The 16,016-nt window shown below is 48.6% G+C and overlaps 1 protein-coding gene across 4 annotated transcripts in view; it reads right to left on the bottom strand.

Moving 5' to 3' along the window:
- The window catches only part of PDPR (pyruvate dehydrogenase phosphatase regulatory subunit), a 37,409-nt gene that overhangs the window by 17,040 nt on the left and 4,353 nt on the right, over positions 1-16,016 (bottom strand). For 3 of the 4 annotated variants that reach the window (XM_053906666.1, XM_053906667.1, XM_053906668.1), the window contains 9 exons: positions 13,750-14,043; positions 12,459-12,592; positions 7,001-7,082; positions 6,741-6,904; positions 5,950-6,071; positions 5,038-5,155; positions 4,157-4,306; positions 2,891-3,083; positions 1,083-1,207 (listed from right to left, as the gene is read on the bottom strand). In XM_053906666.1, the coding sequence (XP_053762641.1) occupies positions 1,083-1,207; positions 2,891-3,083; positions 4,157-4,306; positions 5,038-5,155; positions 5,950-6,071; positions 6,741-6,904; positions 7,001-7,082; positions 12,459-12,592; positions 13,750-13,973 (1,312 nt within the window). In that variant the 5' untranslated portion in view covers positions 13,974-14,043. The remainder of the gene's footprint in view (positions 1-1,082; positions 1,208-2,890; positions 3,084-4,156; positions 4,307-5,037; positions 5,156-5,949; positions 6,072-6,740; positions 6,905-7,000; positions 7,083-12,458; positions 12,593-13,749; positions 14,044-16,016) is intronic. The other variant, XM_053906669.1, reaches the window with a different exon arrangement.

Raw genomic sequence — 16,016 nt, 5'->3', positions numbered from 1 at the left:
AGCTGACCTCAAACTTCCAAACAAGAGGTACATCAGAATGGGGAGGAGGCTGAGAAATTAAAGAGAAGGAAGCCACGCCGGTTGCCTTATCTTGCGACAATTTTTCAGTCTTCTCCGGTACTTTAGGTTCTATTCACCCTTTTCTCGTTTCCTGTCATGCCTCCCATTTCTATTACATGAGAATCAGAGAAGGCTACCCAGCGTGTCAGGTCATCACAGGGAAACTCGAGCTCCATTATGATTTGCACGGGTTCTAAAGTAACAAATGGCTGGGGAAATTGAGACTTCTGGCGAGTCAACATTTTAACCAAAATATTTGCCAAAAATAACCTTAGCGGCCACCCATACTGCTGCCGGGTTGTCTCCCACCAGTAGTTCTCTACGACAGGCTAAGAGTGAACACACAGGTGCTAAAGGTCGTTCAAAGGCCTCACCGTGAACGGGACCGCCTGCTATTAAACCAACAATTCATCGTCAAAGGATGGCAGTCACAGCATATGTAGAAACTCATGCCGGTATGGTAGAGTAACAAGTTAGAATGAAGCTGGAGAGAAGTAGGAATGAGGAGAACAGAAATGTATGTTTTGTATTTATATGAGAAGTAGTTTCCTATCTTGCTAGCATGTGACAGTTATGACAAAAATCACTCAGAGAAGCTTGAAGCTTTGAGAACAAGCCAAATCGATTTCTCTGCCTTGGAAAGCAAACTGTAATCTCAAAGATCAAGTGAGGAGAGAGAACATTCACCTGACATGGGCGCTTTCCAAGCAAAGTGGAAAGCAGACGATGCTAGGAATATACAAGAAGCTGCTGCGGGAAGTCTGATGGCAATTACCACCTGTAAGTCCTTTTCTTCTTTCCTGTTCCCAGAGGTAAATAAAGGACAACATACTAAAGAGATGGTTATGTAAAGATCACATGGGCCTAATGCCCCAACATGGGCCCCCTACCAGTCAAACTTGAGAGGCCAACTTGAAGCGATTCTTAAATAACTGAGGGAAAGATCTGCTCCTCTGAATGATCCAACAGCCCCCAAGGAAGACACCTTCGACTAGATGCAAATGGGATCAAGCTCTACTCACGCATGACTTCCATGACCCGGTGGCGCAGAAAGGTACGGCTGCTCTGGAGGGCTCCAAAACGTTTCAAGTCCAATTCCCAGATGCTTTCTGATGGATAACCATGCACCATCCATTCAGCGAGGTACCTGTTTAGATGGGGAAGTTGCTGGGCCTCAGATGGGATACTCTCCTAACTGTACTAGGAAACAAGAACCAACAGAATCAAACATCCTGTCTTGTCACAGACTGGTTGAGAAATTCTGGGCAATTTCCTTAATTTTTCTGAAGAAACAAACACGGATCCATCTACTGCTTTCAAATCTGCTATGACAATCTTAGTTCTAATGATAAGGTTCCCTAGAAAGTGTTTTAAGACATAAGTGACATCTATGAAAAACATACTCTATTCATACATCCAATGGGCTTTTTCTGGAAAACCTTCAGGAGGTTATACATCTATCTGATCATATCTCTACTTGTGGTAACTCCTCTTCCATGACTGTTTTCAGAACCATTCTACAAGTCACTCAAGAAAAGTGGCCTCAGTTGGTTAAGCTTCCGACTTCGACTCAGGTCATGACCACACAGTTCGTGAGTTCAAGCCCCGCATCGGGTTCTGTGCTGACAGCTTGCAGCCTAGAGCCTGCTTCGGATTCTGTGTCTCCCTCTCTCTCTACCCCTTGCCCACTCACACTCTGTCTCTCTCTCTCTCAAAAATAAACATTAAAAAAATTTTTTTTAATTAAAAAACAAAGTGGCCTCGGGGTGCCTGGGTGGCTCGGTTGGTTAAGTTTCTGACTCTCTTCAGTCGGTTCAGGTCATGATCTCATGGTTTATGGTTTGAGCCACGTGTCGGGCTCCACACTAATAGTGCCGAACCTGCTTGGGATTCTCTCTCTCCCTGTCTCTCTGCCCCTCTCCCACCAGTCTCTCAGTTAAAAAAAAAAAAAAAAAAAAAGTTGCCTCATTGATAAAAAAAGTAACTTTTAATTGTGGCAAAATACAAAGAACATAAAATCAACCATCTCAGTCATTTCTAATTGTGAGGTTCAGTGGCATTAAGTACACTGACACTGCTGTGTAACCATCACAACCATCCACCCCCAGAACTCTTCATCTTCCCAAACTGAAACTCCATCCACCTGAGAAGCAGTCCCTCTCCATTCCCGTCCACAGCCTTGGCAACCACTGTGATACTGTCTGTCTTCATGAACGGTACTGCACACAGTATTCGTCCTTTCTGACTGGCTTGTTTAATCGGTATGTGATTTTTTTATTACATATACACATACATGTTTATTTGTTTATTTTGAGAGAGAACAGAGAGAAAGGGAGAAAGAATCCCAAGCAGGCTCCACACTGTCAGTGCAGAGCCCAATGTGGGGCTTGAACTCACGAACCTTGAGATCATGACCTGAGCCAAAGTCAAGAGTCGGCAGCTCAAGCAACCGAGCCACAGAGGTGCCCCATAATCAATATGTAACTTTTAAAGAAAAGTTGTACTACTCAACATGATCGTCTGTGTCACTCACCATACTTACTGTTTACAAACTCAAATGCACACTCAAAGGATCAAAACAGCTGAAAAGTACATCCCACAGGCTCCGTGACTAATTCCAAAAAGAGTTACTGAAACCCTGTGCACAGTGACACTGCTAGAATATCCCACAGTGATTACTGTGAAGGGGACAACTCTCAAATGAGGTGTATCTCCTCCTTACTATCAACACACCGGATTATATACACACACTACACACCATGTTGGTAACAAGCAACTCTAGGAAGCACAGCAGAGCCCAGCAAGCAGAGTCTAATCAAGAGAGACTTACCTTCCAGCCCCTCCTCCAAACGACAGGCCAGCAGAGTTCATTCCCACCAGGACGTAGTAGCCCTGCACTGCCGGAGACTCGCCCATGATGCACCTCATGTCTGGGGTGAAGGTCTCGGGGCAGTTGACCAACTTCATGATCTCCAGAGTCTCCAGTTCTGGCATCCGACGCAGGAGGGAACTCAGCAGGGGCTCTGAGCCATAAAAACAAACCCAAATAGAGTCCTCAGCTTTAGGGAATTCAAAGACTTCAGACTCCTTATACTTTCCTACTCCCTCTCCTTTCAGAAAATCACTTGAAAGGGGTTTTCTCAGAAGAGCCAAATGGGCCCTAGATCAGAAAGTAGAAACCCTGGTGTAATTAATGGACACACCTACAAAGCGCATGGCATAAAGACTAAGAAAAAGGACACTTCTTTGCAAAGGCCAGGAGCTGTGGAAGGGCACACGATACATGTGACTACAGATAAGATCTCCAAGGGATTACTGTTTGTGGAAAGCTCTTCAGTGACACTCGAGGAGACAGAGGATAAAGGCAAGGATTTCTACAGTTGGAAAAGCTGCAGAAGACAGGACCTTGGCCTGTTTGAAAATAAGTCCATCGTATGGGACAGTGGTAAGAGATGAAACCAGACTAAAGCTGGCTGGTGGGTACACGGAAGGTTCTGTGTACTATTGTCTCCACTTCTGACAGTCTAAAATCCCTCAGAATAAAAAGTTTATTTTTTAAAAGGTCCACCAAGGGTTGGGAGGCAAACTCTTCATTATAGACAGTTTCTTATCTTTTGAATTTGGAAACATGGGCCTTTATTCACTAGCCAGTAAATAAAATTATCACAAAACTGAGTAGAACATAAATATCGAATCACTGTGAGGCACACGTGAAACTAGTACAGTACTGTCTGTCAGTTCTTCAATAAAAGCAAAAACCGAGTAAAAGACTGTATTAACAAAACAATTCTGCTTTCTGAAAACGTCTTCAGTCTTACACGCAGTCCTACGCAAAAGGTTTCCTCCTAGCCTAGAATTTCAGCAATGGTTTTAGTTAAGTAATAAGCCTGGGGTCCCCTAACCAAGATTTTCATCCCCCGAATCCAGTACCCGGTGACCGCAGCCTTAGACCAGGCAGACCCTGCGGACTGCCTTCTGTAAGCACCTCATGGGGCTGTTACAAAGACCAAAGAAGAATCTCTTCTTGAAAATGCTTTCAAAAAGACAGCATCTTACGCAAACACAGGGCATTATAGTTATCCTGTAGCTCACACACCAAAGTGATCCCAGTCTTCCTGCAGATTCTGAATTTCCAGCTGGTTCTTGCCTTCAGTAAATATTGGCTTCGGGTTCTTCTCAAAGCCCCCAGACAAGATGCCACCCTGCCAGTTCCGGATATAAATTCTTCCATCAGCATCCACAACAGCTGAGGAAGAGAAATGACAGGGGAGTGGGGGGTGGGGTGGGTAGAAGGGAAAAGCAAGGTTTAGAGGCAAGCCAGCTTTCTGAAGGGACACAAAAAAGCAGAACAAAAACGCCTACTGGCTCTGTTAGTGAAGAGCATCCAGTGAACACAGAGCTTTCAAGGTGATGGGGGAGGATCCTCCCTCTCAGATTACAGTGGAGACTATTTCTCTATCCCTGACCTGCTTAGTTCCCTAGAAGCTCTGTCCAGTCCTCACAACCAGACTATGGAACTGCTGTAGTGACCGTGAAAGCCTAGCAGAAAGGGGGTACGGCGAGCTCATTCTAGGGGTTGAGACCTGCCACGTGACGTCAAGCCCTCTCCTGTGGTGCTTGGGGTCCCTGAGCAACCTGACTCTGTAGCTTACCTATAAGCTCTCTACAACGTATGCCATTCAAGTCAAAAACTCCAGGTTATATTCCAAATATTCTCAATCTGGACCTCTGTTTGGGACTGCAATTAGCTTACAAAACTAACAAACCAAAACACGGCTTCAGTGGAATGCCCGTTTTATCCATCCTTTCGTAAGGAGTTCTTACGGGAAAGTCAGGATTGGGTCCGCCTCCCTGTAACATGCTTCAGAAAAGACAAGGCTCTCTCAAGCAGAGTCTGTCCTTAGCACAAAGTCTTCCTTTTCAGAGGACAGAACAGTGGCAAGGAAATGAGATTAAAGACAAAGCGTAAGTCCTCACTTGGTGTGTTGCTCTGCAGAGGGGTCTCCAAGGGGCGAGTCAGAAGGTAGAAGTGTTCGCAGGCATGTAACGGGATACTAACCGGCTCCTCGTTGGACAGACCCAGCTCGTATGCCCACTACAAACGGACGGATTGATTTGTGGGTGGGAAGAGGAACAGAAAGACAAATGAGCAAGTTCAGCCGCTTGAAAAGAGTTTAATTTCAAGTGGCCTATGTGTGCTCTTGTCCCAACGTCTGGGGCGGGAAGCCACACTGCAGCCTGCTTTATTTAGCTCAGTTCCATGGGGGGGAGCAACACCATGCTTGTTAAACCATAACCATTATTCTTATACCAAAGAACGACAGACTTAGGAGCTCGTGGGGGGCAAGTGAGGCCCTTCGAACAAAACGCCTGATCTTGACTACAAACCCCAAATACCATCATATGTGATCTTCATGAGGCAAAAAGTACCCGTAGGTCACCTGAAGATTGTCGAGTGGAAGGCAAGGCACCAATATGCCTTAAAAGTAGAAGCAGCTGAGTGCTCTGAACTGAATCCAGGCTCCTGACACAAAAGATAGCCTAATACTTATGTGCTGGGTTGTAGAATAAAATGAAATGCCACAGGAAGACCCAACAACGAGGATGTGTCAATGCCCAACCGTTTTTGTGGCCTTCCTGGCCAGGAGAGCATGCATTAACCCAGGGTAGAGGAAGGAAAAGGTCACGACGGTGCTTTTCCTTGAGGACTAGCTACAGGCTTCTGATGGAGTGCACAAGAATTCTGAGGTTTCTAGTCCAAACAAGGAATAGGTGGTCCCTGACACCTGCTTAGTCCGTCACAGTATTAACCTTACGTCTTCACGCCCCAAATCCCGGCAGTGACTGTTGTTACGTTAGATCAGTGACCCAGTGTTGTTGCTAACCTACCTGACCAGCACAGTTGACAAAATACTGGCACTCAATCTGTCCTTTATCGGTCTCCACACCGGTTACTTGGCCTTTTTTGACCATTACATGAAGCACGCTTGTACGGTCATAGATCTGCACACCTGTTCCAAGGTAAAGAAAGAGGCAGTGCATCCATCTTCGGATGGCCCAGAATTAAGGCAGCAGCAGATTCTGCAGCAGATTCTAAACCCGTGAGAAATGATGAAAAAGCCAGGTCAATGCTTTAATTTAAAAACACAAAAACTTCCAGGAACCACATCCTGGGCAGTGTCCATGGGCCTCTTTCGTGACTGAAAACAGCAGGTTACTTTAATACACAATTCAATTCTAGGAACCATAAAAGGGGGAGGGGAGAAGAAGGTTAAATAGGGCGTCTTAAATCCAAATCCACCCACACCATGAATCAGTTCATCCAAAGTGCAGAACACCATGGACGCTACTTAGTCTTCCCCTCATTCATTCCAAACCCAGGACATGACCAGCTTTCGGACTCAGTTCCCACCAGGTCTTCTGCCCTTGGAGCTTCTCACGTTCTGTGGGGGGGAATTCCCCTAAGTTTGAACTTATGGTCATTACTAAAAAGCAGTTCCTTAGAACTTTAATAAGAAAAATGTGTCCGTGAGGAAAAACACTTATTAACTTAAGAGAGGATATTCAAACAAACATTCTAAGAGCCAGTGTTCAAATATGGAAGCCGAGTTGGGGTCACTGCCGATTGGGAGACACCTTCTTACATGACCTCTTTCCTCCTCACCCAGAAACATGCTTACCATTTTGGGAGGCAGCACTTGCCAGGGCAAGAGCCACATCAGCAGAGGACACCACCGCATCCTCGGGAACATGCATGGCCCCCACCAGGTCGTGCACGTTTAGGAGAGGGTGAAGTTCGGCCACTTTCTTGGGGGAGATGATCTCAGAAGGGATGCCTATGACACTGCCACAGAACACAAGGGGACAATGACATGCATGGCCCTCTGGCAGAGGTCAGTCTGACAGGAGTGTCAGGACAGGCTTCTAGTCTCATACATACTTCAGCCTGGAGTTGATACGCTTCAGGGAGATGAGCCGGTCCTGAGTTTGGGCCAGAAAGATGGAGCCTGTCCTTATGTAACCTGGAAGGAAAACCAGCCCAGACTGAGCAGACCAGGCCAGCTACAGGGATCAGGTGGGCGAGCCCACTAGGTAACAGGTTAGAAGACACGTGAGCGGTCCTGGCATAGCCCCATCCAAACATACTCAGCTGGGGTTTGGGGCGGAGTGAGTAGGATTTTAATGTACATCTTAAATAATCACTCTATTTTTTTAAATGTTTGTTTATTTTTGAGAGAGAGAGACAGAGCATGAGTGGGGGAGGGACAAAGAAAGAGGGAGACAGAATCTGAAGCAGGCTCCAGGCTCTGAGCTGTCAGCACAGAGCCAGAGGTGGCGCTCGAACTCATAAACCGTGAGATCATGACCTAAGCCAATGTTGGATGCTTAACTGACTGAGCCACGCAGGTGCCCCTTTAAATAATCACTCTTAAAGTCAAAATGAGAGATAACTGTTGCTACAAAGCCTTTGGGAGGGGAATGTACCCCCAGAACCCACCTCTTTCTTTGGTCTTTTTAGGCTTTCTCCTCATGGTTTAGGTGGGAGTATGGCCCTAAATGCAGGCCACTCACGACATGGGCACCCAGGAGCTAGACCCACCCTTTCCTTCCCCAGCATGGCCAATGGGCACGTGGCCAAAGTTCAGCCAATCAGACCCCCTGGGATACTGGGTCTGGAGCAAGTGGGTGAATGGCTGGAGGCCAGTCATCTCGGAAGCAGCAGCGTCCTGGCCAGACCGGCCCTGTTTCAGTTGAGGGGCTACCTGTTGTGGGTTCCCCACAGCCTGGCCTCCACGTTGCCTGCTCCAGCCGGCAGCCTCCTGCCAACTCACTGGCTCCGAGGGCCTTCCAACAAACTCCTTTTGCCCACGCTGGCCAGAGTTGATTCCTGCTCTTTGCAGTCAACATATATGACACACCCGTGATCATGCTTTGGTCAGTGACGACCCCCCTAATGTGCAATGACTCTCAGTTCTAACAATGAAAAAACTGAATCAGCTACCATTTTGGTTTTTTTTTAAATTTTTTAAATGTTTATTTACTGTTGACAGAAAGAGACAGACAGCATGAGCAGGGGAGGGGCAGAAAGAGACAGAGACACAGAATCCAAGTAGGCTGTAGGCTCTGAGCTGTCAGCACAGAGCCCAATGTAGGGCTCGAACCCACTGTGAGATCTCACAAACTGTGAGATCATTACCTGAGCCCAAGTTGGATGCTTAACTGACTGAGCCACCTTAAAAAGGCAGTACAAGAAGATCATTTAAACATTTTCCTCATCTCTTTTGAAACCATCAGATAAATATGTCCTTCCCTGACATGACAAGAATGTCTATCTAAGTTTGGAGAACTGAAATTTCAGAGAATGGCTTTTAAAAACTATAGCTAGGGGAGCCTCAGTGGCTCAATCAGTTAAGCATCCGACTTTGGCTCAGGTCATGAGCAGAGCCTGCTTCGGATCCTCTGTCCCCCTCACCTACCCACCACCCCCCCACCCTGCTCACACTTTGTCTTTCAAAAATAAACATTAAAAAAAATTTTTTTTAATAAAAAATAAAAACTGTAGCTACACCAGACCAGTGCAGTGATCCTGGCCAGTAATTCACTGGCTCATCACACTCTGAATCTCACTGCAAAGGGTTCAGCAGTCACTTCCTACTTCCTACCAAAGATCCCACATGGGAGGAGAGTGTCACTGTATACAAAGCTACACAACGCATCGCATTTCACACGTGATGTCAAATTGTGCTCTTCCCAACAGAACCACCTGTGATAACAACATATCACCTGTTAACAAGATTAATGGTCTGTTGTTTTCCCACAGAGGACTTTTAAAGTTTGGTCTAGAGCTTTCTGACACAAAATTTCCTGTTACAGGTGTGAAGCCATAAAATAGAACTCTTACATTCAATAAGAACAAAGTACACATCTAATATTAAAAGACGAGTTAGAAAAGAAATATAAATAGCCAATAAACCCACAAAATAATGTTTAAAAGAAAGAGACGCAAATTAGGATCTGATAACTTCTTCCATCTCTCAGATTAGCAAAAAGAATAATACCCAATGTTGGGCGCCTAGCTGGCTCAGCGGGTAGAGCCGGCAACTCTTGATCTCAGGGTCATGAGTTGGAGCCCCATGTTAGGCACAGAGATTACTTAAGAAAAAAATAATATAAAAAGTAATACCCAGCGTTGAAAGACTAAAAAGATATAACTGCTCTCAAACACTTATGGTGAGAGGGTGGCCCTTTCAGAGGCTGATCTGGCAATACCTAGCAGAGTTTAAAATACACACACTCTTTGCTCAAATTATCCACCTTTTAGAAATCTATCCATTAGAAATAACAAGAGAAAACAAAGATATACTGACAAGGATCTTTACTGCATCATTATTTAGAACAAAAAAAAAAAAAGAGGAAACTATGGGGTGCCTGTGTGTCTCAGTCGGTAAGTGCCTGACATCGGCTCAGGTCATGATCTTGCGGTTCGTGGGTTCGACCCCTGCATTGGGCTCTGTGCTGATAGCTCAGAGCCTGGAGTCTGCTTTGGATTCTGTACCCCCCCCCCCCCTCCTTTCTGCTCCTTCCCCACTCATGCTCTATTTCTATCTCAAAAATAAACATTAAAAAAATGAGTAAAAAAAGAAGATGAAACTGTAAATGTCAGGTAAGGGGAAAATGGATAAACAAACCAACACATACTATGGCACATTCCTCTGCAGGTATAAACAAACACGACGAGTTATTTATATGAGCTGATTTGAAGAGCACTTAATAAAACACATTCATTTAACTATTATTTTTTTTAACGTTTTTATTTATTTTTTTTATTTTTGAGACAGAGACAGAGCATGAACGGGGGAGGGTCAGAGAGAGAAGGAGACACAGAATCTGAAACAGGCTCCTGGCTCTGAGCAGTCAGCACAGAGCCCGATGCGGGGCTCGAACTCACAGACCGCAAGATCGTGACCTGAGCCGAAGTCAGACGCTTAACCGACTGAGCCACCCAGGCGCCCCTCATCTAACTATTATTAAGAATGTTTCTGGGGGCGCCGGGGTGGCTCAATCAGTTAAGCTCTGACTTTGGCTCAGGTCATGATCTCACGGTTCGTGAGTTCACAACCCGTGTCGGGCTCTATGCTGACAGCTCAGAGCCCGGAGCCGGCTTTGGATTCTGTGTCTCCCTCTCTCTGCCCGCCCCCCCCCACCCCCGCTTATACTCTGTCTCTCAAAAATTAATAAATGTTTAAAAATATATTTAAAAGTATTTCTGTATTTGAGGAACAAGAAAGTAACACAGAGTGGAGAAATAATCCCCAATAAAAAGATGGGACAAAGAGCCTATGATAAACTCTTAAATAAACAGCACCGACAAAGGTAAAGCAAAATTTGGAGAAAAAAGATCCGCGTGGGCTACATGGTCTGGAACAGGCACTGCATGAAGTACTGATGTGTCACAATATTTAAGTAGGGAACATACCCCTCACGTAAATGAACTATTTTCAGAAGATTAGCATGTAGTATCCTAATCGTGAAGTCCAGGTTGTACACAGGTCACTCGTCTTCATTTAATGTCTCAAAACCAGCCCACTGACTGGCAGCGATCCAAGCAGCACACACCTGCGCGTTCTGCCGGGTACAGAATTTTCCATCGGGGTACCCCAAGTCACCTTTCACTGCACCACCGCTAAACTGCACTGGGGGTGACGGACTGACTGATCCCCGGACTCTCCCTTGCCTGACTTCCGTGCTGTCCCACAAGCATCAAGGGGATACAGGACCTAATAAGGGTTTCATGGTGACCCAAAACTCAAAGGAAATTGTTTTACCTTATGGAATGGAGGCCTAGGACCTGATTCCTCTAGCACCCAACCAGCTGAGCACCACAAGGCCGGGCAAAGCACGAGGAACTGAACCGGTGGACCGGAAGTCAGCGGTTCTGGCGCTGGGCCCATTACACGGACCCTCTGCTGACTCAATCCCTGGTAGATACCCGATTCAAGTACCGGTTGCCATCAAGTTAAATCCAACCCAGAGGGACTCTTCCCGCCCGTCCCGCGCGTATCCCGCATCTTCCCTAACAGAAGCCCGAGACGGTGCAGCGGCAGGCACCAAGCACATTTACCGTCTTCGCTCGCGAGTCCTCGCCTCTCAAAAGCAAGCCTGGCCGAGAGCGAGGACACCACGGGAGTCGGGCTCATCTACCGGGCAGGGACCAGGGTGAGGCGGCTGAGGCGCCCGCTCTCAGCGCTGGGCCAGCGCAGGGCCGGCCGGGGAACCCTGCTCACGTGCCCAAGCATGTACAGCCTCTTCCTGCCTGCCTGTAGCTCCTCTCCTGGCATCTCCCCTTCTCCACTGCCACATCTACCCGATCCTGTTACAGGACGCTCATCTTAACCCAGAATTGACAAACAAGGTCACACTGCACCAGAGTACGAATTATATGAAAGGGAAAGCTAGAAAACCGTAGTCTGTCGTCAGAATCTCTAATGATTATAATCTCACCTTCCCCAGTGGAAACTGTGTCATATGCCACATAATTCCCACTTGGCCGGCAAAGTGAGCCACAGGCCGTGCGTACCCCGTGACCACATGGCAGAGCCACCTCAGCTGGCACACAGATCGAGCCACCGTCCTTGTCAGGGGGAGTCTTGACTTCTCTGTGATGTGAATCACGCAGGTGTTCTGAAGAGCAGCCCTGAGCTACACGAGCGACTAGGCCCAGCTACTCGCTTAGGACAGTTCCCGCGGCCGCCAAACGGTTTCACCAGCTACGACACAGGCCCAACCCTGGGCTTCTGGCTAGTCCGTCACCTCGCAACAAGCTGACAGACCTGCTTCCTACTTGTTATCATTTGGGACCGCCCCATAGCTTGCTCTCCCCGTTCTACCTGCTCCAGTCGTATTCGGCTCACGATTCCCCGGGTTCTTTTCCCTTGGTGACGCACACAAGGGGTAACGTACGCTTAAGCTTTACAGTCACAAATATCCTTAAGCGCAGCTGGTGAAATTCAGTGGCCCAGACTACGATTTCACTGTCAAGCACCAAAACTTAAGCACTTCCTTCTCTTCCTCATTCAGGAGCCAGATGTGGCCACCTAATACATACTTCAGAGCGCGAACTAGGAAATGGCACAGGAAAACTTTCACATCATAGGAATTCTGGCATCTGGATAGGATCCGAGATAATGACCGAATCCCCTCGATAGATAAGGAAACGGGAGACAGCTCAACACGCTCACACACTTGCCCGAGGTGAGACCAGGACGAGTGCAGAGCTCGGACTGAAACTCAAGCCTCAACTAAAATCCCCAGGCAGGCGTGGCGTCGGACCGCATACGGTACTGACTAAACGAGTCCGGGGCACAGGCAGACCAGTAAATGGCCGAGTACCTGCTTACCTGTTTGGATCCCTGTTTCTTGCTCTAACTGCTGGTAGAGTTTGTTGGAATAGTCTGCCATCTTCTGCTCGATGGTCAAGTGCCTGGCGGTGCTCAGGATGCCGGCACAGAACCTCGTAGAGCCAGCGGCCAGCCTGCGGGATGGATCCAAAATGCTATTAGGTAGGCTCGCATATCTGTGAATGCAACTAGTTCAAAGACCCTCGTTACTAGCACCGACTGTGATATCAAAAGATGGAAACCTAAATATCCCGACAGGAGAGGGATTTCAAATGTTGGCGTTCACCTACACGACGGGACGCCGCGCAGCCATAAAAAAGGCACGAGAATGCTCTTCTGCAACAATATGGGAATCCTAATGAAAACAGCACGGGAGGAGCACTACTTAATATGCTACTAACTTGTACAAAAAAAGAGAAAAAAATAGCAAGTGAAGACCCACGTACACGTGTACACACTGACCAACACGTTTGCTTATATACACGGGGGGTGTCTGGAACGACACACCAGGAACTTAATTTGCCTCCAGCGAGGGAAACTTCAGCTAGAAGTCAGGGATGAGAAGCAGACTTTCCCTGCACACTCTTTTACAGTTTTTAATTCTGAATCGTGTAAATGCATTGCCTATTCGGAGAGATTTACAACAGACTTGTTAAATGTCATTCAATTTCTGGTAGGCAATAGAACAAAAAAGGACTTTAAGGGAAAGTGAGACAACTTGTACCAAGTGTGAACCTTAGTCAGTAATAAGGTATCCATACTGATTCATCATATTTAACGGTAACCCCAACCTAAGATGTCAGTCCCAGGTGCACACAGGCGTGAGGCACACGGGAACTCGGTACAACCTTTGCATTTGTTCTGTAAATCTAGCACGGCTCTAAAATAAGTTAATTCAGTGGGGGAAAAAAAAGGAACAGAAATAAGACAGGATGCAGCCAATTTCATTTCAGCCCATAGAGGGAGCTCCAGAGTCACGGGGTCTACGTTGCCATTTGACCGCCCCTACCCAGAGAACAAGATGGTAAGATGTGCCCGGACCCTGAAATAAAACGCACCCTCTTCGGATACTCGGCTTCGCGGCATCTGCCACCTGTCTCAGAGCCCAAAAACACGGGTATTGCACATCGTGAAACCACGGACAGGAGATTTCGCCTTTCCGTGACTGTTCTCATGCTGCTTAGCGACAGGTCAGCCACTGCCGGGACAGGTTACCGGGAGCAGAGGGGGTGAGGGAAGCCCACGCAGTTGGTGCAACATGGCCCCAAGCCGGGTCCCGTCTGGTCCTTACCTGCCCTGCTCCAAAAGGACAATATCCTTCCAGCCCATCTTGGAGAGGTGATAGGCCACGGATGTGCCCATGATTCCACCGCCACAGATGACCACCTGTGCCTGGGCAGGCAGGGCGACAGAATGCGCCTCGGCAGCTGGCGCACCGCTTCTCCCCGACGACCAGTTCTGCCATCCTCGGCCGGTCCTTTGTCTCCGGGCCACCGACAGCAACCGGGAAAACATCACGTCTGTCAGTCAGCAGCTCGGAGATGTGCTCCCACTGGGCCAAAGAGGAGATTCTCCCCAATTCAAACTAGACAGAGAAAGCAAACAGATTTCATTCCACTGTACTCAGTGCGCCGGATTAGTGACAAAAGAAAAGGAGGCAACAGAGAATGATAGTCATCACGCCTCATCCAGACAGAGGCACAAGCACACGCAAAGGCCCTGAGGGGAGGCACACCTTAAGGAGTCCGAGCACAGAAGGGAGGCCAGTGTGCCCACAGCTCGACGGCAAGGCACAGTCGACCAGAGACGAGGCCGGAGAGGCAGGCAGAAAGCAATGACACAAGCGCTTGGATGCCTCACGAGGAGCTGGGATTTTACTCCAAGTGCAAAGGAAAATACTAAAGCAGGGAATGAAATGATCCGATACGCTTTTCCTAAGATCAGCCTGGCTCCACAGTGGGGACTGGACTGGAGGAAAGGCAGGGCTAGGAAGCTACCGCAGGAGTCCAAGAGGGAGGGCACGGAGGCTCACACAAGGATGGTGGCGGTGGAGTCAGAGCCATGACTGGATCGTTGTGGATGGTGAAATGACAGTACTTAACTTGCCAACAAACCGGATGTTAAGATGGGGAGCGGGAGAAAGACGGACGATGGCAAACTTTCCAGGTTAAGCGACGGGTGCCACTTCCTAAGGTGTGAAGGACTAGGGATGCGGAGGGAGGCGGGAAGGAGAGGGAGAGGGAGGCGGTGAGGGCGCGTGCGCGCATACCGAGGTGTCAAGGGCGAGACACCTAGCAGGCATCCACGTGGAAGTGCCGAGCAGCTAGATAACCAGGCCTGAAGCCTGGGGAAGACATGGGGTATCCGGAGACCCGGCAGTCTGAGGAACAACTCTGAGGCTCCCCAGCAGGCACAGCTTGGCAAGAGAAAGAAAGTACTGGACGGGGGACTGCGCGCTGGGGCAGACTCACAGAGCGTCCAAACGGCTGAGCGGCGGAAAGGGAACCGGGCAGAGGTGTCACAGAAGCTGAGAGAGGAGATGGTTCACTACAGAGGGTGGCCAGGGATGGAGCAAGACGGCCATGTGCCTGCTGGGACTTGACGACACAGAGGTCCTTGGTGTCCTCAAAGAGGACATTCCCAGGGGAGTGCCAGGGACGAAGCACGGACTAGAGCAAGCTCAAGAGCAAGGAGATGAGGGAGTGTGCACAGCTTCTTCACGTGCTGCCCGGAGGGAGCAGAAACCCCAGACAGGAGGAGAGAATGGGGGTGGAGCAAGGCTATTTGTCTGTAAAGGTGGGAGCCACGGAGACTGTTTCAGGGCTGGCGAGAAGGGCCAGGAAGAGGGAAAGAGGTGGGGGAGGAAGGAGAGGCGGTGACAAAGAATGAGGTCCTGGAAAGGAAGGGAGAGAGAGAGGGAGAGAGAAGAGAAGAGAAGAGAAGAGAAGAGAAGAGAAGAGAAGAGAAGAGAAGAGAAGAGAAGAGAAAAGAGAAGAGAAAACGAACCCAAAGCCGCAGTGAGGGACGGCGTGCCCCGCGTCTGCACAGGCCACGGACTGGAGACGCCAGGTCCCACGGCCCCTTCCTGAAAGCAGGGGAGGACCGGTCATGGCGGGCTTATGACGAACCACGGGAGTCACAGGCTGCGACCAAGCGCATGTCCCTCGGAGATGACTAACACCATGAGGTAGATTAGGGAGCGGACAGGTTCCGGCCACCAGGGAGAATTACTCTAAGGGCATAAGAGGACTGTTCAATTTTTAAGAAACTGCAGACAGCCCTGTGGGCGAAGGCACGGTCTCCGAGTGTGGGGAGACGGCGACACTTCAGAGGAGAGCCCTGGCAGCCCGTGCGCCCACCAGCACGCCGCTACCAGCCCGGGACCCACGGAGGGCCCCCGACGGCCCAGGTCGTCCAAGGCTAAGGTGTGGGTGCCCATCCATCAGACAGGATCTCAGAACTGAGACCGAGCAGGCCTCCACTGCGTCCCAAGGAAATCCCATCCAAGCAGGGCTGATTACTTTGGCCACCTTGTGGTGATCTCCAGGCCTCACCTCC

The sequence above is a fragment of the Panthera pardus genome, unplaced genomic scaffold (genome assembly GCF_024362965.1).
Source record: "Panthera pardus isolate Hobbes unplaced genomic scaffold, ASM2436296v1 HiC_scaffold_19, whole genome shotgun sequence".
Taxonomy (NCBI): domain Eukaryota; kingdom Metazoa; phylum Chordata; class Mammalia; order Carnivora; family Felidae; genus Panthera; species Panthera pardus.
The sequence above is the reverse complement of the archived record's forward strand: the minus strand, read 5'-3'. Positions and strand labels throughout refer to the sequence as shown.